Consider the following 21,486-nt stretch of genomic DNA (forward strand, 5'->3'; position numbering starts at 1 on the left):
AAATAAATACCTAAATACTTAAAGAGTTAAATTACAGAATGTTAAATAAAAATGAAACTGGATATTTGGCATTAATAAACGTTGAAATAGCTAGAGTACCATGAATATTTTCACTATTTGGTCATCATGCATGAACAGCTGAGCAGGGAGTCCCCTTAACACATTGGTCGCATCGTGCAGAGACCGCCGCGCGTTAACCCACACCATCGAACCTTCAAATATCGACCCGCAGCTGCTAGATGTTTTTTCGTCAACAAAACAAAACAGCCGCCGCTGCCGCAGAAAAAACTAAAAAGTCGGTCAAAGATCCGAAATAAATATTGCAAATTGTAAATTAAATGCATTAAAGGCGGAGGCTGCGTGCAGTGCAAAAATAAAGTTATTTGAATTTCTGCCAAGGCAGCTTGTATCGAATTTTAAACCCCAGTACGTTGACCGGTAAAACGAATTGCAGATACCCTGTAAACCCCTTCGCAGTTCGATCACCCCGATAAAAACGACATTAGTAATCAAAGTATTTGGCCCCTTATCGCTGTAGTGAATCATTATTTAATGGCTTTTTCTAATAACAAACTCTTATCTCGGAGGAAAATTTGATAATTCGATAGTGTGTGACATACGTAACAAATTAGTCAGCATGCTTTTTCTATACCCCAAAGGTATATAAATAGAAAGTTTGCAAAAAAAAAGTGCATTTACCCAGTAAATGCGAGAGTTTTTGTTGCACTCACTGCGTATTTAAAGGGAAAAACAAACATAAAATCCATTTACAACCCGTGTTAAATTGCAATTACCGTTTAAAAGGCAAAGCCAAGTGTTAAATGCTACCTGAAAAAATGTGGAGTGTGTGTTCGTTTGCCTGGGAGCTGTCACAACTGTTAATACTAAATACTAGATTTATTATTAAATTTTAATCATGTATAGTTGCCATGCCGTAGGTTTTCGCCGATTTAATTCGCTATCAGGTGCGCTTTCTTGGCACTATCTTTTGCGAATGGAGGGGGTATGTGGCTAAGCCGATTGTGTTTTTTGTCACTCTTTTATTAAAACAACACCTGGGCGGGAGGTGTTGTTGCCTCACCTGATGAGTGACGTTATCAACAGAAATGCGAACGTGTCGTGACACGAATTAATTCAATTATGTCACTTATTACCTCCACGCTTGACTAAATCGGCACAAAATTTGGCATAGGTCAGCGATTGCTATAAATGTTTTTTTTTAAGTCACCTTGACTTCTCAGACTACCAAATTAAGAAGTCCTTACGAAAATTATAAATGTTCCCTTTACAATTACATAAAAAAGCGGTGTTTAAAAGATTTCAAAATAGGTTAAAAGTAATTTAAAAAAACTTGCTTCACTTTAAAAACTGTGGAGGTTTATGCACTTAAAGTTAGCGATGAAATTTAAGAGAATTTCAGAATTAATTTTAAGTTAAGCGAGATTTCGAGATATAACGACAACATTTTGAGGGAAAACACACCTTTAACACGCAATGGCTAGAGTATTCGTCTCTCGTCGCAGGTCGTTGATTACCTCAACTGCTTCGAATCTGTCAGATAATAAACCTGCAATGCACTCACCCAAAAAATACAACTTTAAGGAACCACTCAATCTATTGTTGAAATATATAATCCTTTCCTTTTGCAATATAATATTCAAAAATGTTAAGTGCTCAAACAATTGTCATAAAACCTTTTGCTCACTGTTTTTTTTATTTTATTTTTCAATAAATACTTAAACATATTTGTTATTCAAAGTTAGAACCAGAGACTGTCGAAACAAGATTTACTGAGAAAAAGTCAACCCTACAATGTATTCCTATTATTATAATAATAAGCTGTTAAAACTTTAAACTTTTCGTATCTAGATTCTTAAAAGATTTTTAAAGATAGGGTTTTAACAAATCATTTCATAATATTTTGCTTATTTAAACCTATTGACATTTAATAAAATACATTTCTAAAAGTTTAAAAACATTGTTTTCATATGATTTTTTATAAAATTATGCTTTGAGTGCCTATTTATTTATTTATTTTTTAATTTTCATGAAATACCTACCCATATTTGTTTTTTAAAAGTCAGAACCTTTTGTTTTTTTTTTGGTAATTAATAGGTAAATATTTTTTTGCGAGTGCAAGCGATATCTCAGCAAACAGCGAGTTTATGGCAGTGTGTCTGTGTGTCATGTCTGTTAAGTGGGGCCGACTTGCTTGACAGTTGATTCGTCAAATAGCCCCGCACTCGACACTGTTTTTCTTTTATTTTTGTTCAGTTACCTCCAGAGAGATTCACGCACGTTGTTTTCCATTTTCACAGGTGAAGCACACTCAGTGCGATGGAGCGGCATCCAGGAGGTGGTGAATCCAGTGATCAGGAGGAGAAAAAAAGCCCCAGTGCTGCGGCAGATTACATGAAGAATTTCAAGAACATCATAGCACCGGGAAATGAGGCCTCCATGACCAGGGAATTCAATCCGCAGGTGGCCTACGAGTTCGAGAAATATCTCAATCCCCAGAAGCTCAAGCAGCATGTGCTCAAGAGTGACAAACTGCGATCCATTATGGAGCACTATGCCAAGGAATCGGGACAGCCCATAAAGCAGCTGGAACGTCAGGCCAGGGCGATCATCGATGAAATCGGTCTGGAGCGGAATATGGCCATCATACGATGGTGCGGCATCGCCATCACAGCGATCGGCAAAAGGATCTGCGATGGATTCTATGTCAATTCGGCCAGCATGGCCAATGTCCGCAAGGATATGGGCAAGTGCCCGGTGCTCTACCTCCCCAGTCATCGAAGCTACATGGACTTTATCCTAATGTCGTACATCTGCTACTACTACGACATTGAGATACCAGGAATTGCGGCCGGAATGGGTACGTTTGAAGCCATATTTATCTGCCATTTCTCATATAAAATGTGATTAAAAAGTACAAACAATTTAGTGAGCAATATTCTTTTTAGAGTAGATCAAAGGTTACATGCGGCTAGTAATTAGTGTTTATTCATTTATGGTTTCAGAATCTGTATTTTATTAGCATGTTTGTTACTCGTTGGTTATACAACAACCAACATTCTAGAACAGCTGTCTTAAATTAGATATAATTTAGTCAGTAAAGGATTTTACTACTATAAATAAATAAATAAAATTAAAATTTTTCTAGCTTTAATTTAGCTAAATTTAATCTAAGGTAAATTTAGCTAAATAAATAACATTTATATGTTATTATTGTAGTTTAAACGTTTTCTGCAGAATTTGCTCATATATGAAAAAATTTTGTAGATGTTTTTCATAAAAAGAAACACATATTAAAGAAATTCTAAAATTGCTGCCTGGATAAGATTTTTGAAAAGCCTATAGACTATAGTTCATATAAAGCCCATTTTCCGCATACTCTTACAACTTTTTTAGCAAAATCTTGCTAAAAATGTAGATGTTTGCTTTTCATTTAACATATTGTCATTATATTGTTATCGTTTTTTAACGCTTAAATATTTATTACTAATGACATGCTACATTTTCAATCTGTTTGCATTTCAATTAGTACGAATTAGCAAATCAAAATGTCAACTTTTCGTTGAGCTAGAGTTAGCTTGTTATTTAAAGGTGTTAAAATTCCATATTTGCTCAAGTATAGCTCAAGTATTTAATATGTATTTTCTTCATTTAAAAGTAGTTATATTATTATTATTAAAAATAAAAATAATTAAAAATGACACCATGAGCACACAGAGTAAAAAACAATTAAAAATAATAATCTAATCTAAATTATCTTGTAATGTTAATATTTCCTTAATTTGTTTCAGATCAGAATTAAGATAATCATTTAGATTAACTGCAAAATGTATTATTAATTATAATTTTTTGTTCATTCACTTTAACTGTTTCATTATATGATGAACCTTACCTTATTGAATACCTTACGTGAAATGTTTCTAATAAAAATATTTTCTTAATTTGTTTTTAGATTTCCACTCGATGTTTGGCATGGGCACCATGTTGAGAAAAACGGGTGCCTTCTTCATGCGGCGCAGCTTTTCGAATGATGAGCTCTACTGGGACATTTTCCGGGAATACATGTACGCACTGGTGGCTAATTACCACATCGGCGTGGAGTTCTTCATTGAGGGCACTCGCTCAAGGAATTTCAAAGCCCTGGTGCCCAAAATAGGACTCCTATCGATGGCTCTGCTACCGTATTTCACTGGTGAAGTGCCGGATGTGATGATTGTGCCCGTAAGTGTGGCCTACGAACGAGTTCTGGAGGAGCAATTGTTCGTTTATGAACTGCTGGGAGTGCCCAAACCCAAGGAGTCGACAAAGGGTTTCTTTAAGGCATTAAAAATCATTGACGAGCGATTTGGCAAGATGTTCCTGGATTTTGGAGAACCGATTTCGGTGAAGGAGTTCTTCGGACACGACAGTGGACAGAGGATGCAAAGAGCAGGAGTTGGTGGTCACCTGCAGAAGCTCAATCGACAGGAGGTGGAACTGGTCAAGCAGCTGGCCAATGAGATTATTTACCAACAGCAGCGTCGCATTGTGATCAGCACTTTTAACCTGTTGAGCTTGTACTACGCCAGTCAATTGTATGCCCAAAAGAATGTAAATATCGATGAGTTATCCCGTGGAGTTTTGCATCTGAAGCGTATTTTCGAGCAACTTGGAGCCCATGTTAGCACTACGCCCAGTAGCATCAAGACGGATATTATAGATGCCGTAGAGATACACTCGAATATCCTGCATTTTGTCGCAGCCAAATTGCAGTTTACGCCAATGGCAGCCAAACAATTGGCGGAAAAGATCGATGTGAGGCGCATGAAGGCCCATGCTCTTTGTCCACAAACCATGGCCGTGGCTGTACCCATGTTGGCCCTGCAGCTCTACATCAACCCCTGCATGTTTTGGCTGGCCAGGCCAGCTTACCTTCTTCTGGCAGCTCTCAAGGAGCAGAGAAATCAGGAAAATCAGCTATCAACAGCAGACACCATCTCATACGATGCCAGTTTGAGTGCGCTGCACTCGCATGTGACCACCATGGATGCACTGTTCCAGCACGAGTTCATCATTGAATCGAATCGCGAGGCGGCGGAGTTTGAAACGCATCTGCAGCTGCTCCTGGACGAACGAGTGGTGGAGGTGGAGAAGAGCGGCAGGATCAGGGTGCAAAATAATGAGTGCTCACATGTTATACTGGCCGCCCTGGCGCCATTCCTGTGCCTCTACTACCAGCTGGTGGTCACGTTAAGAAAGGTGGGTGTAGTCTTTAATTTTAGCAAAGTTATATAAAAACAAGGTGTTACCCTACTATTAGACACCAATTACTTGGCGCCATCAGCCGAGCTATAGGATCAAAACTAGAAACTAAGTGAAAACAGCGCTCTTTTAAGCACAAAGTGACGTCATAATTAAAACTTTCCTAATAACTCCTACAATTATAGTTCGATTTAGAAAATTTTTGGTATGTCAACATATACTGACTTTTTTTTTTAAATAAACTGCGCTGCATAGACATAACTTAAATCATCATTTTAGATTTCAAATCTCTGGCTGTTATAGTTTTTGAGATCTCCATGTTCATACGGATGGATTTATCCTGATCAAGTATATATACCTTATAAATTTGAGAAAGCTTTCTTTTAACTGCTAAATACTTTTCAACAAATAGAATATATATATACAAGTATATACATATATATAAAACTTCTAATTTACAATTTTCACTTGCAGATTCCCCTGGATTTTGAGTTCAGTAACAAGGATCTGCTTGTTCGCGTCCAGCAACATGTGGAGCAGCTGCTGCAGCAACCCGGAGGATCTGCCTCACATGTCCATCCATATTGCCTGGCGCTGGACAATCTCAACATAGCCATCTACGCCCTGATCCAGCGGGGCTACATCCTCAAGTGTAAGGACTCGGGACAGATGAAGATCGCTGGGACTCCAGGAAAGTGCTTGCAAGAGCTGGAACTTCAACTTCTCGAGTACTGCCAACTAATGCCATTCGCCCAATACTCGACGGCGGCCAACCAGCAGGCCCAGTTTCACATAGCCAAGTTATAACTGGCAAATGGCAAGAGGTCGACGGCGACGGAAGAATCCGATCCAAATCCCGATTCCGGATCGAGTCCCATACAGTGTAGTACAATTAACATTTCATTACCCATGCAGTTCATCCAGTTTGTTGTCGGCCTGCTCAAGAATTGTCGCATCATCTGCATTCTGTTTTTCATTGTGGTGGTGGCTCCACTCTGGCAGCTGCTCCACTGGATCATCGTTTCCTCCCATTCATTCACGTAGGTTTAGGGGTGTCTGGTTAGGTTGGATCGATTTTGTAAGTCAAAAAGAAAACATACCCTATATATCAGAGTTACCTACGAACAAATTTAAACTTTTTTTCCTATTACCTTAAAGATTTATTTATTTAAGTATTGTATATTAAGATTAGAATATGATTTTATAACCAATAGCTAAATTTGACATTCCCCATATATAGTTTTTGCAACTCGAAAAACAATTTTAAAAGGTATTAAAACAATTCATCTATTTTTCGTTTCGACTATCTTGATTTCCCCATTCTTGACATACAAAAAAAGTCGATCCATCCTAGAAAGTGCGTGTGTGTGAGTGCTAAGAGTATTTTTAAGCCTAAAAACTGATATTTTATATCCAGTTTGCCATGAAAAACAAATGAAATTCACTGAAACGCCAAAACACACAAATTGCAAGAAATCGAATTTTGATCAAAAACATTTTTGTATAGATAAAGCGGTTACTGGTAGATCCCATCGAAATATATATTCCATATATTTTTTGCCGAGGAATTCTAGAAATGTTTCCCAACAGAAAACACATGACACAAAAATGCACAATTTCAAGATTTTTAAAGCGCAGTTAGCTAAGCTCTTGCAAAGGTTTGAAAGTTTTAAAACTAGCAAGATGCATTTTAAATACTTAGTTGGGTAGTTTTTTTATTCCAAGTGAGTGATAGTGTAACTTGTAAATCCTTTTTAATTTACAATCGTTTAGAACAATGGCAACCAATTATGTAAACTATTCTTTCGATAGCGTGATGGATGATGCATTTTTGTAAATGTTTAAGGAAAAGTTTTTGTTAATTTAATCTGGTGTTAAGTTTTGTGTTTTATTTCATAATCTTAAGTTGGTTATGTTCGTCATCCGGGGATTATTTTTTAATATTCTATTGTGCCAATACAAAAGTCAGCACCTCAAACAAAATAAATAAAGGCAAGCCACAAAACTTGCCCCTAGATATATATAAAAACGGTTAAATCAGACGTAAACCCATTTGAGTTGGGGTCCGCTTATTCCTAAAGGAAACCACAGCACAAAAATGTCCGAAGAGTGCAATACAAATATTCTATATAATGATATTTTTAGATTGTTTTGTTTTTATTTTTGTGGTAGATAATTTTATATTTATACAGAATTAAAAATGAGAAATCAACACCGATCCTAACTTCACCCTCTAACAACTAAACCAAATAAAACTAAAACCAGAGCAATAATAAAAATTTAGTAGGTGCCAGTTGCGCCCAAGAAACTTGATACATCTGACTTTAAGTTCAAGAGTTTGAGGCTCACCGACAAAACTGACGTTTGAACTGGTCCAAAGTGCGTTGGCTTATGACCACATGCATCATCAGGCGCTCGGGATTTTCCTCATCCGCTATCGTTTCCACCACCGCTGCGTTTTTATATAGCCAGGCCATTTCAGGTCCACCACTGGGCACCCTCATCTGGAGTTTTCTGCGCCCAGTGGCGTTCAAAATTTGTTGCTCAATGTCGTCTAGAAGTGGTTCCAAACCAGTCTGTGCTCGGGCTGAAATATGATGCACCGGATCGGAAGAAGACTGAGCCTTTGAGGCTACCAAATCACATTTGTTGTATACATTTATAATCGGTGGCAATTGGCTGGTCGTCGAATCTCCATTAGCAACATTAAAGGCCAAAGAACGAAGTGTGGCCTCCACATGATTGCGTTGGGCGGCGTGACATGGATGTGAAAGGTCCTGGACGTGCACTATGACATCCTGCGAACAGAGAACATTAAAATAATGGAAAACTTACTAAAGCAGTTCACTTACCGCCAGCATGGCATCCTCCAAAGTAGCCACAAAGCATTCAAACAGACCCGTTGGTAAGTCAGACATAAAGCCCACGGTGTCCATGTAAATCACCTGTAGATTGCAAGGTAAACAACCCGCATGTGCTGTCACATCGAGGGTGGCAAACAGTTGATTCCTTGGCTGCAATGCATCTTCGACAGTTAGAGCCTTGATCAAAGAGGTCTTGCCAGCATTTGTGTAGCCCACCACGGCCACAATGGGATAATTTTGTTGTTTCCGTTTCTGGCGAAGCAACTGCCTTTGCCGACGCACTCGATCCAATTCCGCTCGCAATTTTCGCTCCCTGGTGCGCAGGATCTCCTTTTGCAGATCAGTCAAGGCATATCCTTGGCGTCGCGTCTGTGTGACACTGGCATCCTTGGCCTGGGCCCAAATGTAGGGAAGCTCAGCCATGGCCACCTGAAAAATATCCCATATTTAGTTTACATTACCATTAAATTATCATTTAAACCCACCTGTAACTTTGCTTCCGCACTTGTAGCGTGCAGCCTTAAAATCTGTATAACCACAGAGTAACGATCCATCACTGGCAATCGAAACTCCGCCTCCAGGAAGCGTTTCTGAGCAAAGGACAGCGTGCCCTTGCTGACAAACACACAAGTGAGCTGCCTTTCCTGCCGCAATTCGGCCACCAATTCCTTGAGTTCCACCAGCTTTCCGCTGCCAAAGAGTGTCTTCTTCTCGAGACTCTCTAGAGGAACTTTCAGAGCCCTGGCCACCTGCCAATTGGGCAGGGAGTGAATCAGCGCACTGGCCTCCTCCAGCTGATCCTCTGGCCGGACATCGATGGATGTGCTGCTCTGGCGTTTGGCTGCCCACTTCACGTAGGGTTGTAGGATGAGAACTTGCTGGGAACTGGCTATGTCTCGAGTGATTCGCATAGCTCCACCTGCCACCTCGTCGTAGGCTCTGTGAGAAAAAAAATATTAAGGTATCAATTAAAAGTTTAAGTCAATACGTTCTACAAAACGTTCTACATACAGCTACGGTTTATAATAATGTTAGTTTTTTTTTAGTTTATGGAAACAGCAATCAAATATATTTAGGGAAAGCTCGTACTGTAAACTAAATATGCTCTAAATATGTTTTAAACTTATTTAGTAATTTTTTATACATACCGATCATCAAGGAACCTCATATCCGCCTGGTTTCCACTGGATGCCCGCTCCTCGTGCTCCAAGTCCTCATTATCCTCGCTCCTTTGACCAGCCTGCATTTGGGCTTCAAAGAAGCTTTTCCTGTTGCGAATACCCTTGACTCCTTGATGTTGTGTGTATTTCCATCGTTCGGGTATCCTTACAACCGGGCGGAGCGGAAGACTCCTGGCCAACCGACCAAATAACCGTAGACCGGACATGACTAAAGCTAATTAGGGATTAATTTGCTACAACTAAAAGGTTTTCTCGTTCAGCACGGAATGCTTATCCTCAAAAGCCATCCACGCCGCTTGACAGGACTTCGTGCGCGAAGAAGTCGTTTGATAGGATACTCCGGTGGCCACCAGAGATGAAATCAGTATGTTGTACTTGACAGGATATCGAATACGGGATTGTATGATCTTTTGGGCGAAATAAGTGCCGGAAAAACCTGTCATTTGTGTGTAATTATTATGCAATTACCGACAAAACAGAAGACTAAAACGAACCCAAACAAAATGTGGCGAGTCCTGTGAAAAGCGAGCGGGTCATGCAGTCGATGTAACCATCGAATCCTGGGTGCTTCTCGCGCTGTTGATCCTTCAAACGCTTAATATCGTTCATAATAGTCGCTTGATAAAACGTTTTACGTTATTTTTATTGGCTTGTTGCCGGCGCGCATGAAAAAACAGCTGCTAGCTAGAGGTGGGATAATTAAAAATAGTATCGGTTTGGCCAAGATGTATTTGTTATCCTATAGTGTAAAATAAATGAATCACTTTTGGCGCCACAAAGTTTTAATTTACACTAAAAAATTCGTTTTAATTTTCGAAACTCCATTTATAAAGAACACCTAAAGTTTGCGTATTATTATTTATATATAAACCAACTTGGGTTAAAATTTCTGCACAGCTTTATATAAACGTGTTAAACTAAAAATATTCCCGCCAAAAAAATTATTACAAGACAATTTTTTTTGGGAGAGGAGCTGTTACTATTATTATTGTTCTATTTATTTATTAAGTTATTATTATTGGCTTCAACCACCGACAAACGGTACTATCGATAGCCCCTTAAATCGATAGACCGCCCAAGGGCCTGGCAACCCTAGAATAGTTTGGTATACCAATTGCAATTGCGGCTTTTCGCTGAAAAATAACAATTATTTCGTCGCGAAAAGGTGTTAAACCGAGTGGGTGGTCACAATGAAGCGCCTACACAGCCAGTAGCAGGTGAAAACTAAAAAATGAACCAAACCAGTAGCCTTTTCGATTCCAAGATCTAATGGAATTTGGATAAATAATAGATGTACAAGTAGTGCCGACGCCACACACAAAAAAAAAAAGAGACAGACGCAGATTGCAAAAAAAAGCGAAGAGAGGCGGAAAGAGGAAGAGCGATAGAATAAAAGAAGAAGAAGCGAAGCGAACAACGCGCGGCAAATGCTGACAATAAAAAAAAAAACTATATAAAAAATTCATTACTTTTTGCAGGGCAAAGCAAAACCAGTAAAGCCAACAAATCGCATTTCTTGCAGATCCACATCTTTGACGTGCTGGGCGGACAAACAGCCGGTTACCCATGGGAAAGAAAAGCCCCAACACCCGACACACAGATGCCGCTACACCTTTGACCACCACAGAGGACTCCAACTTGTCATCCAAATCTGGAAGTGAACCTGTATCTGTATCTGAATCAGAATCCTCAAACCCAAAAACAAAATCGAAGCAGTCCAGATCACACAAAGATGTCAAGGCATCCAGGAAGTCATCTAGCAGCTCCAGTGATTCCGAGCAGGCAGTAGCAGCAGCCGAGGCAGCAGGAAATAGTTCAACAAACGGGGATCACGAGGAGGAGGAGCCCGTCTGCAAGATACGCATTGTGCCACTGGAGAAGCTGCTGGCCAGTCCCAAAGTCAAAGAGAGGCCTTCCCGGCGTAGTTTCAACAAGAGTATTACCACCATCGATTCCAGCGACAGCGAGGAGCCTCTAAAAAGGAGCACATCTGACCTGCCGCCAAGGAGAAGCCGCACCCAGAACGCTTCTATAATCGAACTGAGCGACAGCGAGGACGATAACGACGACGAGAATCTACTAGTGCCGTTGGAGACCAGGTCGTCTAGCAAAGCCAAGGAAGACGAAGCGGAAGGACAGGAAGAGAGAGAGAGCACCAGGAAATCTAAGAAAACTAGCAATAACCAAGAAGAGAAACAGAAAAAAGCCACCTCATCCAGCAGGGCTCCCACCAAAAACGGAACGGGCAGTCGCAGGGGTTCCCTGACCAGCGAGAGATCCTCCAAAGCCAGCTCCCCGCGAGCAGATTCACCGCCCAGGCCCAAGCGCTGTGTGGTGCGTTTGAAGCGTGTCAGTCTGCCCAAGCCAAAGCCCGCCCAAAAGTCCAAGACAATGAGCACGGACTCCGAGGAGGCGGCCACCACCTCCAAGAAGAGTAGACAGAGCAGGCGCTCCAAAAGCGAAAGCGAGGCGGACTCGGACTACGAAGTTCCAACGGCCGAGGAAGAGGACAGAAAGTCATCCGAGGCTGAGCAGGAGGAGGAAGAGGAGGATGCGGCGGAAAACAGCAGCGACAGCGAGGTGATGCCGCAGCGGAAGCGGCGCCGGAAGAAGAGCGACTCCGATAAGGGCTCTTCCGACTTTGAGCCAGACGAGAAGCAGAACAAGAAAAAGCGCAAGCGTATCAAGAAAACATCCAGCGCTGAAAGCGATGGTGATGGTGATGGTGACGATGACAAGCAGAAGAACAAGCGCAAGCACATACGCAAGATCATCAAGACCAAGGACTTGGATCTGACGACCAAGGAGGCGGCCAAGGAGGAGGATGATCGACGGAAGCGCATCGAGGACCGCCAAAAGCTGTACAATCGCATCTTTGTGAAGTCCGAGAGCGTGGAGATTAACGAACTGGTGCTAGACTTCGATGAGGATTCCAAAAAGGCCCTGCTGCAGGTGGACAAGGGTCTGCTGAAGAAGCTAAAGCCGCATCAAGTGGCTGGGGTGAAGTTCATGTGGGACGCCTGCTTTGAGACGCTCAAGGAGTGCGTGGAGAAGCCCGGCTCCGGCTGCATTCTGGCCCATTGCATGGGTCTGGGCAAGACCCTTCAAGTGGTCACCCTCTCCCACACGCTGCTGATCAACACAAGACGCACAAGTGTGGAGCGCGTCCTGGTAATCTCACCCCTCAGTACGGTGAACAACTGGGCGCGGGAATTCACCACCTGGATGAAGTTCGCCAATCGCAACGACATCGAGGTGTACGACATCTCGCGCTACAAGGACAAGCCCACGCGGATCTTCAAGCTCAACGAATGGTTTAACGAGGGCGGCGTCTGCATCCTCGGCTACGACATGTACCGCATCCTGGCCAACGAAAAGGCCAAAGGGCTGCGCAAGAAGCAGCGCGAGCAACTCATGCAGGCCCTGGTCGACCCCGGCCCGGATCTGGTCGTCTGCGATGAGGGACATCTGCTCAAGAACGAGAAGACCTCCATCAGCAAGGCAGTCACACGAATGCGCACCAAACGCCGAATCGTCCTCACCGGCACACCACTTCAAAATAATCTCAGAGAATGTAAGTTTGCCGCCCTTTCAAAGACAAATTTAAGGACTTTATTAACGTATATATATATATTAATTATTTCGTAGATTACTGCATGATTCAGTTTGTTAAGCCCAATCTGCTGGGTACGTACAAGGAGTATATGAATCGCTTCGTTAACCCCATCACCAATGGTCAGTACACGGACTCCACGGAGCGGGATCTGCGTCTGATGAAACACCGGTCGCACATTCTGCACAAGCTGCTCGAGGGCTGCATCCAGCGGCGCGACTACTCGGTACTGGCACCTTATCTGCCGCCCAAGCACGAGTACGTTGTGTACACCACACTGTCGGAGCTGCAGCAGAAGCTATATAGCTACTACATGACCACGCATCGGGAGCAGAGCGGTTCGGATGTTTGCGGCAAGGGGGCGCGACTGTTCCAGGACTTTCAGGACCTGCGGCGCATCTGGACGCATCCCATGAACCTGCGCGTTAACAGTGACAACGTGATTGCCAAACGGCTACTCAGCAATGACGATTCCGACATTGAGGGCTTCATCTGCGACGAAACTGACGAGGAGGAGGCTGCTTCCAACTCATCGGACAGCTGCGAGTCCTTTAAATCGGACGCCAGTATGTCGGGATTGGCAGCCAGTTCGGGAAAGCAGAAAAAGCGCAAGACACGTAATGGAACGGCTGCTGCTGCCGGTGGCGATAGTGATTCCGATCTGGAGTTGCTGGGCGGATTGAGTAGTGGACCCAGTGTCCAGAAGGATGACCCCTCGGAATGGTGGAAGCCCTTCGTCGAGGAGCGAGAGTTGAATAACGTGCACCATTCCCCAAAGCTGTTGATCCTGTTGCGGCTTCTCCAACAGTGCGAGGCCATTGGTGACAAGCTGCTCGTCTTCTCGCAGTCCTTGCAATCGTTGGACGTCATCGAGCACTTCCTCTCGCTGGTGGACAGCAACACCAAGAACTACGAGTTTGAAGGTGAGTTTATTCAGGGGATATTAAAGGTTCAAGTAGTTACATTTTGTTTGTACATTCTTCATACAATTTTCTTTATTACAAGTTCATATTAATACAAAATTTTAAAAAAACATTTTAAAGGATCAAATTAGATGAATTTTTGACATCAAAAATAGTTTACTTTAGAATAACAAAAATATTCGAAACAAATTATTGAGAAATTATACAATATATCATCATTTTCATATCATAACAGTTAAAAAATAGGAACTAGATAAATTTAAATTTAAATTAATGTAATTGATTTACTTTTTACATCGATTAACCATTTTATGTTTATGGAAGGTAACTTATAATAAGTTCATTTACTTCATCTGCAATTCATCATTATATTTGATAAATCAATACTAAGTTTGGCTTGTTTACCAGGTGATGTGGGCGACTTCAAGGGCTGCTGGACGAACGGCAAGGACTACTTCCGATTGGACGGCAGCTGCAGCGTGGAGCAGCGCGAGGCGATGTGCAAGCAGTTCAACAACGTGACTAACCTGCGAGCCCGCCTATTTCTCATTTCCACGCGGGCCGGCGGCCTGGGCATCAATCTGGTGGCGGCCAATCGTGTGGTGATCTTTGATGTCTCGTGGAATCCGTCGCACGACACCCAGAGCATATTCCGGGTGTATCGCTTTGGGCAGATTAAGCCGTGCTACATTTACCGCCTGATTGCCATGGGCACCATGGAGCAGAAGGTTTACGAGCGCCAAGTGGCGAAGCAGGCTACGGCCAAGCGGGTGATCGATGAGCAGCAAATCTCGCGCCACTACAACCAGACGGACCTAATGGAGTTGTACTCGTATGAGCTTAAGCCCAGCTCCGAGCGAGAGATGCCCATTCTGCCCAAGGATCGACTGTTTGCCGAGATACTCACCGAGCACGACAAGCTGATCTTCAAGTATCACGAGCACGATTCGCTGCTGGAGCAGGAGGAGCACGAGAATCTGACGGAGGAGGAGCGGAAATCGGCCTGGGCCGAGTACGAGGCGGAGAAGACGCGAACGGTACAGGCATCGCAGTACATGAGCTACGATCGGAATGCTTTTGGCAACCAGGTGATGGGCCAGTTTGGCAATGCCTCCGGCAGTGTGACCTCCAACAAGATCTTCGGCTTCCGGTCGGACATACTGCTGCAGCTGCTGAACATGAAGATATCGAAGGACCATCAGGAGCTTAACCAGAATCAGGTTATCCAGCTGGTGCCCACCTATCTGCAGCAGCTGTACAATGAGATGAACAACGGCGATCCGACCATGTACAAGGATCTCCTTAGCCTGCACTCAAACATTGTCCATCCCAGCGGGATGTACATGAATCCGCTGCTCTACGCCAACCAGCACCCGAATGCGGCTGGCTACAATCAGGGCACCGGTGGTCCGCCGGGAGCAGCTGGATCGGCGGCCAATGCGCTGCCAAGTGCCACACCTGCTCCGGGCTTCGAACCGGACAAGGTGTACGAGATCGACTAAGAATATATACCCGAATCGAAACGGAAACCGAAACCGAAACTGAACCCAACCCGAATTGTGGGTTACACTCTTTAATTTAATCGTAGGTAATTCGTCGTCGTCGACCTTGTCGATATTTCCTTTTGGACTAAAGATACAAATGTGGTTTATCCTATCTAATTACCATTTACCAATCTACCCATAACCGCGAGTGCATAAGATTATACTTTCTATCAATTCATTTAAGTTCAAAACTGTCCTAATTCATGTGTAGACTTTAAATTAGATACAAGCTATAAAACAAACAAAAAATACAGCGTATGATTTAAACACATATTTTACACAATATAGACCATGGCTATATACGAGTATATACATAGTGCTAATCCGGCTAGGAGACGCAGGAAGAAAGTTATTTAACACGCAACAAGATAACAAAAATAAATGGCACAGATATTATGAATAAATGCGTAACACATTTTTCTCCTCCACTTGAATGTTTGCAGACGTGGGGGCGGTGTCGGATTTGGTATCACATATTTGTGAATGTTTATTTCACTACACGAGATACAGGTAGACTAAGGGATCTATAAAAAATTACATGCTAAAAGAATAGGCTGCCCGATCATCATTTTGGCGGCAGTTTGCCCATCATCCGGAGTTGCTGCATTTGCTGGGCCTGCAGCATGTGCTGTGGACTGGGTTGCATGGGTCCGCCCGGCTGCATGGCACCCGGTGGCATTCCGGGCATCATTCCCGGCCGTGGGGGTGCTCCGCCCATGCCGGCCATTCCGCCGCCCACGCCCCCGGGGCCCTGAAGCATCCCGACTCCGCCAATTGGTGGCGTGGGACGACTGTGGACACCTTGTTGGATGTCCGAGAGACAGGCCTTCCACTCCTCCAGCCGATTGTAGTGCTTCTGCAGCAGCGCCTCCTTGCGCTGGATCTCGATGCTCAGGTCCTGGTTCTCGTCCTTGATCAGCATGTAGGGCTTCAGCGTGGAGACGAGGAAGCGCTTCTGCAGAAAGAACGCCTCCATTTGGCGGGCCACGTCTATGAACCGATTGGTAGTCTTCTGCACCTCCAGCTCGATCTCCTCCTTGCTGGTCCCCGTATTCGGCTCCTGTTTGGTCAGCGTCAGCAGGCACGACTGGAAGGCCTCCTCGAACTCGTCCATCAGATTCCCGCCGCCGGGCTCGTTGCTGGCCATGAGTCCGTTATTGTTTAAACGATTAATCAACAATTAACAATTTAGCCGGTCCAGCGAAATCAACAAAAACGCAGAGCAACAGAGTAATCGCAGCAGGGTTGTCACGTCCTGCAAGTTTGATGACAATCGGAAACCGTTTATCGATAGCTTGCAAACAAATAGAACAAAATCGAAAAGTGAACATTTTAATTACTTTTAAAAATTGTAATTATATTTATAGTAAGCAATATGAAAACTTATTTTTAGAGCCTTGTAACATTTCAATATATGCTTATATGGGGTACTCCGGGGATTGTTTTGATAGATATCGATAATAAAGATTGACAAGATAAAATCGATAAGAAATATTACCGCTGCCAGCTGTTTATGTAAACAAAAAGATTCTTAAACCAAATGCTGACGGATTTTTAAGGAGATGACCGCCCGAATCATCCAGCGCACTCTACACACGGCTCGCTCCTGTCTCCTGGCCAGAGTTCCACGCCGCGCTAATCCCGGCCTGGGTTACCAACTGCAGCAGCTGCAGGAGCACCCGGCCAAACCCAGCGAGGCTAGCGAGGATTACGCCGATCTGGAGTCGGATTTCATGGGCGTGCAAAAGAGCCATCGGCAGTACGAAAAGGAGCAATTGCAGCAGCGTGATCGCATCCGTCAGTTTATGATTAAGCACAAGTATTTCCGCGATGCCAAGTTGCCCAATCTTTTGCTCCATGCGGAAAAGGAGCAGATGCGTCTGCTCCACGAACGTGATTCCGAGGAGTGGAGTGTGGAACGCCTGGCGGAGAGTTTTCCCGCCACTCCCGAAATTGTGCAGAAAATTCTGCGGGCCAAGTGGAGACCAAGAACTGTGCAACGGATACGTTCTCATGATGAAACAGTCATCCAAAATTGGCAGTTACTTAGGACAGGAAAAGGTGACTTCAATCTACCGCCTGCGCTGCTTCAGCATCTCCAGAAATTTGCCGAGCGCCGGCGACAGGATCTGCGGGAATTAAAGGCACAGGATTGGCCCACAAAATCACAATTACCAACTCCACAAGGCAACGAATTCCGCCAGCTACTGGGCAATAGTAACTCAAATCCGGAGATGGAGGTGCCTCCACCACCACAACTCCCCTCTGGCTATGAGCCACCTCCCTCTTCAGCCGCCGAAGATGAAACCTATCTACTGGATAAAATCCGGATCAAAAAAAAGATGAGACTGCAGGAACTCAAGCAATCGCAGCTAGTGGAATCCGTACCAAAGGTTCCGGAGCATCTGCAGCGACCTCTCGAGAATCCCAGTGGCACTGGATTCCTGCCCAGCTTTGTGCCCAAATTCGCCAGCAGTGAGATTGTGATCAGTGCTGCGGATCAGCGAAAGTACGAGATAACCCAGGTGAAAACCCGCATTGTTATTCCCCGGAAACTGCGGCGCCAGGGAGCCACCTACCGCGTGGAGGATGCCTACTACGATGACGATGGTGAGCTGCTCTACCGCGTGCCTGGAATGACCGGAACTGGAGGTGGTCAATAATATAATAATACACCTTTACACTTTTGTTTAACAAATAAAAAGTTGTGTTAATAATTTAAATATGCTTGTGAAGCTTTTTCTGTTCCATAACGTAAATGTTTTTACGGGTTTTTTAAATATACCTAAACTTAAATGATTATAAATAGTTCAAATTGATATTACAATTTAATGTGATAGGTTGGCCTTTGAAACCTAAGAAAATATTAGTATTATCCGTCATACAGTTTCAAAGTTCATTAATCAAGATTTTAACTTTATTTCTAAAAGGTTAACGGATAAATTCAAGGTACCCTTATTTAAATGATTTTAAAAGGTCTCAAATTGATTCGAAAACGAAGACATATGTATACATATACACGCCTTTACAACGTTGTCGCTCATCATTTTCCATTCCAGAAAACCACCACTTCTAAGTCCATATATTTTTGTTATTCGTCATAAAATTTCAAAATTTATTAATCACAAGCTCTTACATTTTTGTTTTATATAAAAATATATAAAACATTTTGCGCACAGATTCGTAGTTGAGTCATGGTCAGTGAGTAAAGGCGGTGGCTATCAGATCGCTGCCCGCCATTAGAGAGTCGGATGCCACGGTTATTTGGGCGCCCGTGAGCTTGGCCACAAAATCGCAGGCGGCAATTTCCGCATAGCTGGCACCGCCCACAACAAAAACAAAGAGATTCCTCAGGCGTAATGGAAAGACATCCTGATCGGCGATTCCATTTACCTTAATTTGGTTAGCATAGGACTTGGGCGTGATTTTTCCACCATCCATATGCAGATGCAAACCCTCAATCATGGCCAGCTTCGAGGATAACTCCTCGGCATTATTGGTTTTCAATAGAATCGAACAGAGTTGTGCCACCAAAGGTATGTAGGTGCCATTAAAGACATAACTCGGACAGGATTGCATGCCAGCAGCTTGGTTTTTTGTGGACAAACCGGCACCATCCTGACCATCTCCGCAGGAAGTAAGAAGCTTTAGCCGATTGGCGTTGGCCTGAAATTCGGTTTGCTGGAACTTGGGCAGCGGTAGTTGGGAAAGCAACTTCGTTGCTGGCACCTTCTTCTCGGCCACAAGTGGTGGTAGCAGTGCCGCCTGCGACAACTGCTGGAAAACACCCAAGTTCTGGTGGCCAAACAGATTGCAATAGTTTCTCGCAAAGATCTGCAGCTCCTCGGGAGCCACACCGGCACAATGATGCAAAAGGCACATCAATCGTAGGGTGTTGAATCTCTGGCCATCCGTAGTCATTAGCTCATCAATCTCGGCCAGCAATCGTTTCCTTGAAACATTGTTCAAGATGTCCTCTTCGAGGGTTTGTAATCTTCTAAAATTAACCATCATCTGGATCACTATCTCGCTGGCATTCAAGTGCCTTAGGACTTTGGTCTTAAGCTCCGTGAGTTTGGGCAACTTCCTGGCCACATAGTCGTGCATCTCCTCCAATTGCATGTCATTTAGTTTCTGTAGCTCCAAACCCAAGGCTTTGACTTGTGCATGAATCAAACTGCTGACCTGGGCAAAACGCTTGTAGCGATTATCCCCGTAAATCTCGTCTGCGGTGGAGTTAAGTCGAATGCAGCAGGGTTTACTGGTTGGATTTGGGCCAACTTTCGGTTTCTTTCCCTGCAACAACTCCAATCGTTGGCTGCTGATCTTGTTCTTGAGATTATCCACCACAATCTCGCCGGAACGCTGGTCGAAGACCTCCAAAAGTAGACCCGCATAAATGGCGGGAGTTAGCAAACTGGCCGGGTAATCCTTGTCCCGATCGATGATCAGCCAGCCGCCGTATTCTGGAGGATTCGTGGCTTCTGGCAGCTTGCCCAGTGCCCTTAGAATTTGAATTAGCTGCGCCGAGTGGTGGCCAAAGGTCATGATCAAAGCAGGTTGGCCGCAAATCATCTGCAGCAATCGCAGACTTTGCGCCACCGACGGCAAAGGAGATGTGTTTCCCTGAAGGTAGAGGCTCTCGAACAGCTGCGTTTAAAAAAGATTCATTATAAAACCACTTCTCTATGCAGTTGCGATCAAAATAATATAAAAGAGCTCAAAAATATCTTTTTAGCTTAGTGGCCTATGCAAAATTTCTGAACGATAATAAATAATAATAATAAAAGTTCTTTTTAGTGGCTGCCAAACTAAAAAACTGCTATTATTTTGACCGCAATATACCATACAGCAAGTCCACTCACATTAGGCAGCTCTAGGCTTAGAACTCCTTGATCCAAATAGATGAAATCCCAGTTAAAGTGATGCAGTTGCACCAGTCCCCAAAGTCCGGATTGTTCGAGGAGAGTTTGAAAATAGGAATAGCAACAGGGCACACAAATTATGTGATACATTTTCAAGGATATGTCCGGCATTTCCTCCAAGGCCACGGATTCAAGTTGCTTGAGTAGGGTTTGAAATGTAGCCAAAACACTGCGGATCATATAGATGTGAACCTGATCTGAAGATCGCGGTAAGGACTGTGCCGCATCATGTTTGTATATCCTTTGAATGCCCTTTAGTCTGGGAAAAAAGCATATAATTGGTTAACATCCTTTAGTTACAATTAAAACCTTACTTCAACCAGGAGGCAGTGAAAACATGTTCCAGTGGCTTTATCAAAGCTGGCTCCAATATTAACTCCTTTTTTCCGGGTATGGAGCCCAGAATAGAGCAAAGCTGGCGGCGATTAACAAATGGTTAGTGTTTTTGCACTCATGACTCCTTTTTTTTTACCTTTTCCTGGGCCACCAGTTGAAATCCCTGCAACTTTTTGTCCATCTTGGCCGAACAACAGAAATCAGCTGATAAGCAGGGCTACAAAATAAAAGGTGGCAGGGTAACCAGATGGCTCACATACTGAATTCTGCATCAGCATCATGCCATTAACGCCGCAAGGATTCACATTCACTCCCAGAACTGCAGGCGGAAGGACTGGAAGCAGGACCACTCGATCGTACTTGCTTTGGGTGCTGGCGAATATATATCGATATATATCGATCTCAGCTCTTTTCCACACCACCTGTTGATGTAGAGCCGAAGGCGCGTTTTTTTAAAGTGTTTATCCCCAGTAGGCCTAGTCCACATATACTTATAACTTTATATACTTAAATTACTACTAACTTAACATACACATATAAGAAAATACAACTATAAAAAAACCTATATCTAATCCCTCGTTGGCGATAGCTCCTTGAATTCAGTCCGTTGCACAATTTTATTTTTAAAATTTTCTTTTTTTTCTCTTAAAACGCTACCAAATATATAACTACACTGCTTTAAAGCAGTTGATTCAGAATTTCTTTGTTTTTTCTTAAAACGTTGCCTACTTTTGGCCGAGGCAAAAAAAGAAAAAAGATTTTGGCTCCACCTACAGGAAAATTCAGAAACTTATAATTCCCTCCAGTTTCGCTAACGAGTACAAGAACCATACCTATTTAG

General features: G+C 43.3%; 7 protein-coding genes across 8 annotated transcripts; 3 read left to right on the forward strand and 4 right to left on the reverse strand.

Moving 5' to 3' along the window:
* The first annotated feature begins 206 nt into the window (after positions 1–206).
* Positions 207–7,572, forward strand: LOC108148850 (dihydroxyacetone phosphate acyltransferase). Its single transcript, XM_017276137.2, has 4 exons — positions 207–426; positions 2,319–2,878; positions 3,971–5,256; positions 5,734–7,572. The coding sequence occupies exons 2-4, from the start codon at positions 2,338–2,340 to the stop codon at positions 6,064–6,066; spliced, it is 2,160 nt and encodes a 719-aa protein (XP_017131626.1). The 5' UTR covers positions 207–426; positions 2,319–2,337; the 3' UTR covers positions 6,067–7,572.
* On the reverse strand, positions 7,393–9,510 carry LOC108148851 (putative GTP-binding protein 6). The gene is made up of 4 exons (XM_017276138.2): positions 9,272–9,510; positions 8,609–9,062; positions 8,112–8,552; positions 7,393–8,057 (listed from the first exon to the last, which is right to left on the reverse strand). The coding sequence occupies exons 1-4, from the start codon at positions 9,508–9,510 to the stop codon at positions 7,605–7,607; spliced, it is 1,587 nt and encodes a 528-aa protein (XP_017131627.1). The 3' UTR covers positions 7,393–7,604.
* A 33-nt stretch (positions 9,511–9,543) lies between these two features.
* Positions 9,544–10,011, reverse strand: LOC108148852 (transmembrane protein 141). Its single transcript, XM_017276139.2, has 2 exons — positions 9,799–10,011; positions 9,544–9,740 (listed from the first exon to the last, which is right to left on the reverse strand). Exons 1-2 carry the CDS (start codon positions 9,911–9,913, stop codon positions 9,544–9,546), a joined length of 312 nt encoding a protein of 103 aa, XP_017131628.1. The 5' UTR covers positions 9,914–10,011.
* Positions 10,012–10,394: 383 nt separating this feature from the next.
* On the forward strand, positions 10,395–15,788 carry LOC108148790 (transcriptional regulator ATRX homolog). Of its 2 annotated transcripts, none has more exons than XM_041709194.1 (4): positions 10,395–10,521; positions 10,783–12,878; positions 12,953–13,840; positions 14,249–15,788. In XM_041709194.1, the coding sequence occupies exons 2-4, from the start codon at positions 10,871–10,873 to the stop codon at positions 15,340–15,342; spliced, it is 3,990 nt and encodes a 1,329-aa protein (XP_041565128.1). In that variant the 5' UTR covers positions 10,395–10,521; positions 10,783–10,870; the 3' UTR covers positions 15,343–15,788. The 2 variants fall into 2 exon arrangements, with proteins under 2 accessions (XP_041565128.1, XP_017131498.1); XM_017276009.2 differs by having other exon boundaries at positions 10,827–12,878.
* Positions 15,789–15,841: 53 nt separating this feature from the next.
* Positions 15,842–16,641, reverse strand: LOC108148791 (mediator of RNA polymerase II transcription subunit 28). The gene has a single exon (XM_017276010.2). It carries the CDS (start codon positions 16,529–16,531, stop codon positions 15,950–15,952), a length of 582 nt encoding a protein of 193 aa, XP_017131499.1. The 5' UTR covers positions 16,532–16,641; the 3' UTR covers positions 15,842–15,949.
* A 237-nt stretch (positions 16,642–16,878) lies between these two features.
* Positions 16,879–18,107, forward strand: LOC108148495. The gene has a single exon (XM_017275530.2). It carries the CDS (start codon positions 16,947–16,949, stop codon positions 18,045–18,047), a length of 1,101 nt encoding a protein of 366 aa, XP_017131019.1. The 5' UTR covers positions 16,879–16,946; the 3' UTR covers positions 18,048–18,107.
* Positions 18,108–18,483: 376 nt separating this feature from the next.
* LOC108149002 (vacuolar protein sorting-associated protein 33B-like) lies at positions 18,484–21,079 on the reverse strand. The gene is made up of 4 exons (XM_017276346.2): positions 20,782–21,079; positions 20,624–20,724; positions 20,250–20,568; positions 18,484–20,034 (listed from the first exon to the last, which is right to left on the reverse strand). The coding sequence occupies exons 1-4, from the start codon at positions 20,824–20,826 to the stop codon at positions 18,583–18,585; spliced, it is 1,917 nt and encodes a 638-aa protein (XP_017131835.1). The 5' UTR covers positions 20,827–21,079; the 3' UTR covers positions 18,484–18,582.
* Positions 21,080–21,486: the final 407 nt, after the last annotated feature.

Source organism: Drosophila elegans, unplaced genomic scaffold, assembly GCF_018152505.1.
Source record: "Drosophila elegans isolate 14027-0461.03 unplaced genomic scaffold, ASM1815250v1 contig_476, whole genome shotgun sequence".
NCBI classification, from domain to species: Eukaryota; Metazoa; Arthropoda; class Insecta; order Diptera; family Drosophilidae; genus Drosophila; species Drosophila elegans.

Coding starts and splice junctions, on each gene's coding strand:
- LOC108148850 (XM_017276137.2), top strand. CDS start 2,338: ATGGAGCGGCATCCAGGAGGTGGTGAATCCAGTGATCAGGAGGAGAAA. Junction 2,879..3,970: donor AGGAATTGCGGCCGGAATGG/GTACGTTTGAAG, acceptor ATTTGTTTTTAG/ATTTCCACTCGATGTTTGGC. Junction 5,257..5,733: donor TGGTGGTCACGTTAAGAAAG/GTGGGTGTAGTC, acceptor TTTCACTTGCAG/ATTCCCCTGGATTTTGAGTT.
- LOC108148851 (XM_017276138.2), bottom strand. CDS start 9,510: ATGTCCGGTCTACGGTTATTTGGTCGGTTGGCCAGGAGTCTTCCGCTC. Junction 9,063..9,271: donor ATGAGGTTCCTTGATGATCG/GTATGTATAAAA, acceptor TTTTTCTCACAG/AGCCTACGACGAGGTGGCAG. Junction 8,553..8,608: donor GTGCGGAAGCAAAGTTACAG/GTGGGTTTAAAT, acceptor GATATTTTTCAG/GTGGCCATGGCTGAGCTTCC.
- LOC108148852 (XM_017276139.2), bottom strand. CDS start 9,913: ATGAACGATATTAAGCGTTTGAAGGATCAACAGCGCGAGAAGCACCCA. Junction 9,741..9,798: donor ACTCGCCACATTTTGTTTGG/GTTCGTTTTAGT, acceptor CACAAATGACAG/GTTTTTCCGGCACTTATTTC.
- LOC108148790 (XM_041709194.1), top strand. CDS start 10,871: ATGGGAAAGAAAAGCCCCAACACCCGACACACAGATGCCGCTACACCT. Junction 12,879..12,952: donor TCAAAATAATCTCAGAGAAT/GTAAGTTTGCCG, acceptor ATTATTTCGTAG/ATTACTGCATGATTCAGTTT. Junction 13,841..14,248: donor CAAGAACTACGAGTTTGAAG/GTGAGTTTATTC, acceptor CTTGTTTACCAG/GTGATGTGGGCGACTTCAAG.
- LOC108148791 (XM_017276010.2), bottom strand. CDS start 16,531: ATGGCCAGCAACGAGCCCGGCGGCGGGAATCTGATGGACGAGTTCGAG.
- LOC108148495 (XM_017275530.2), top strand. CDS start 16,947: ATGACCGCCCGAATCATCCAGCGCACTCTACACACGGCTCGCTCCTGT.
- LOC108149002 (XM_017276346.2), bottom strand. CDS start 20,826: ATGGACAAAAAGTTGCAGGGATTTCAACTGGTGGCCCAGGAAAAG. Junction 20,725..20,781: donor AACTGGTGGCCCAGGAAAAG/GTAAAAAAAAAG, acceptor AATCGCCGCCAG/CTTTGCTCTATTCTGGGCTC. Junction 20,569..20,623: donor TTCACTGCCTCCTGGTTGAA/GTAAGGTTTTAA, acceptor CTTTTTTCCCAG/ACTAAAGGGCATTCAAAGGA.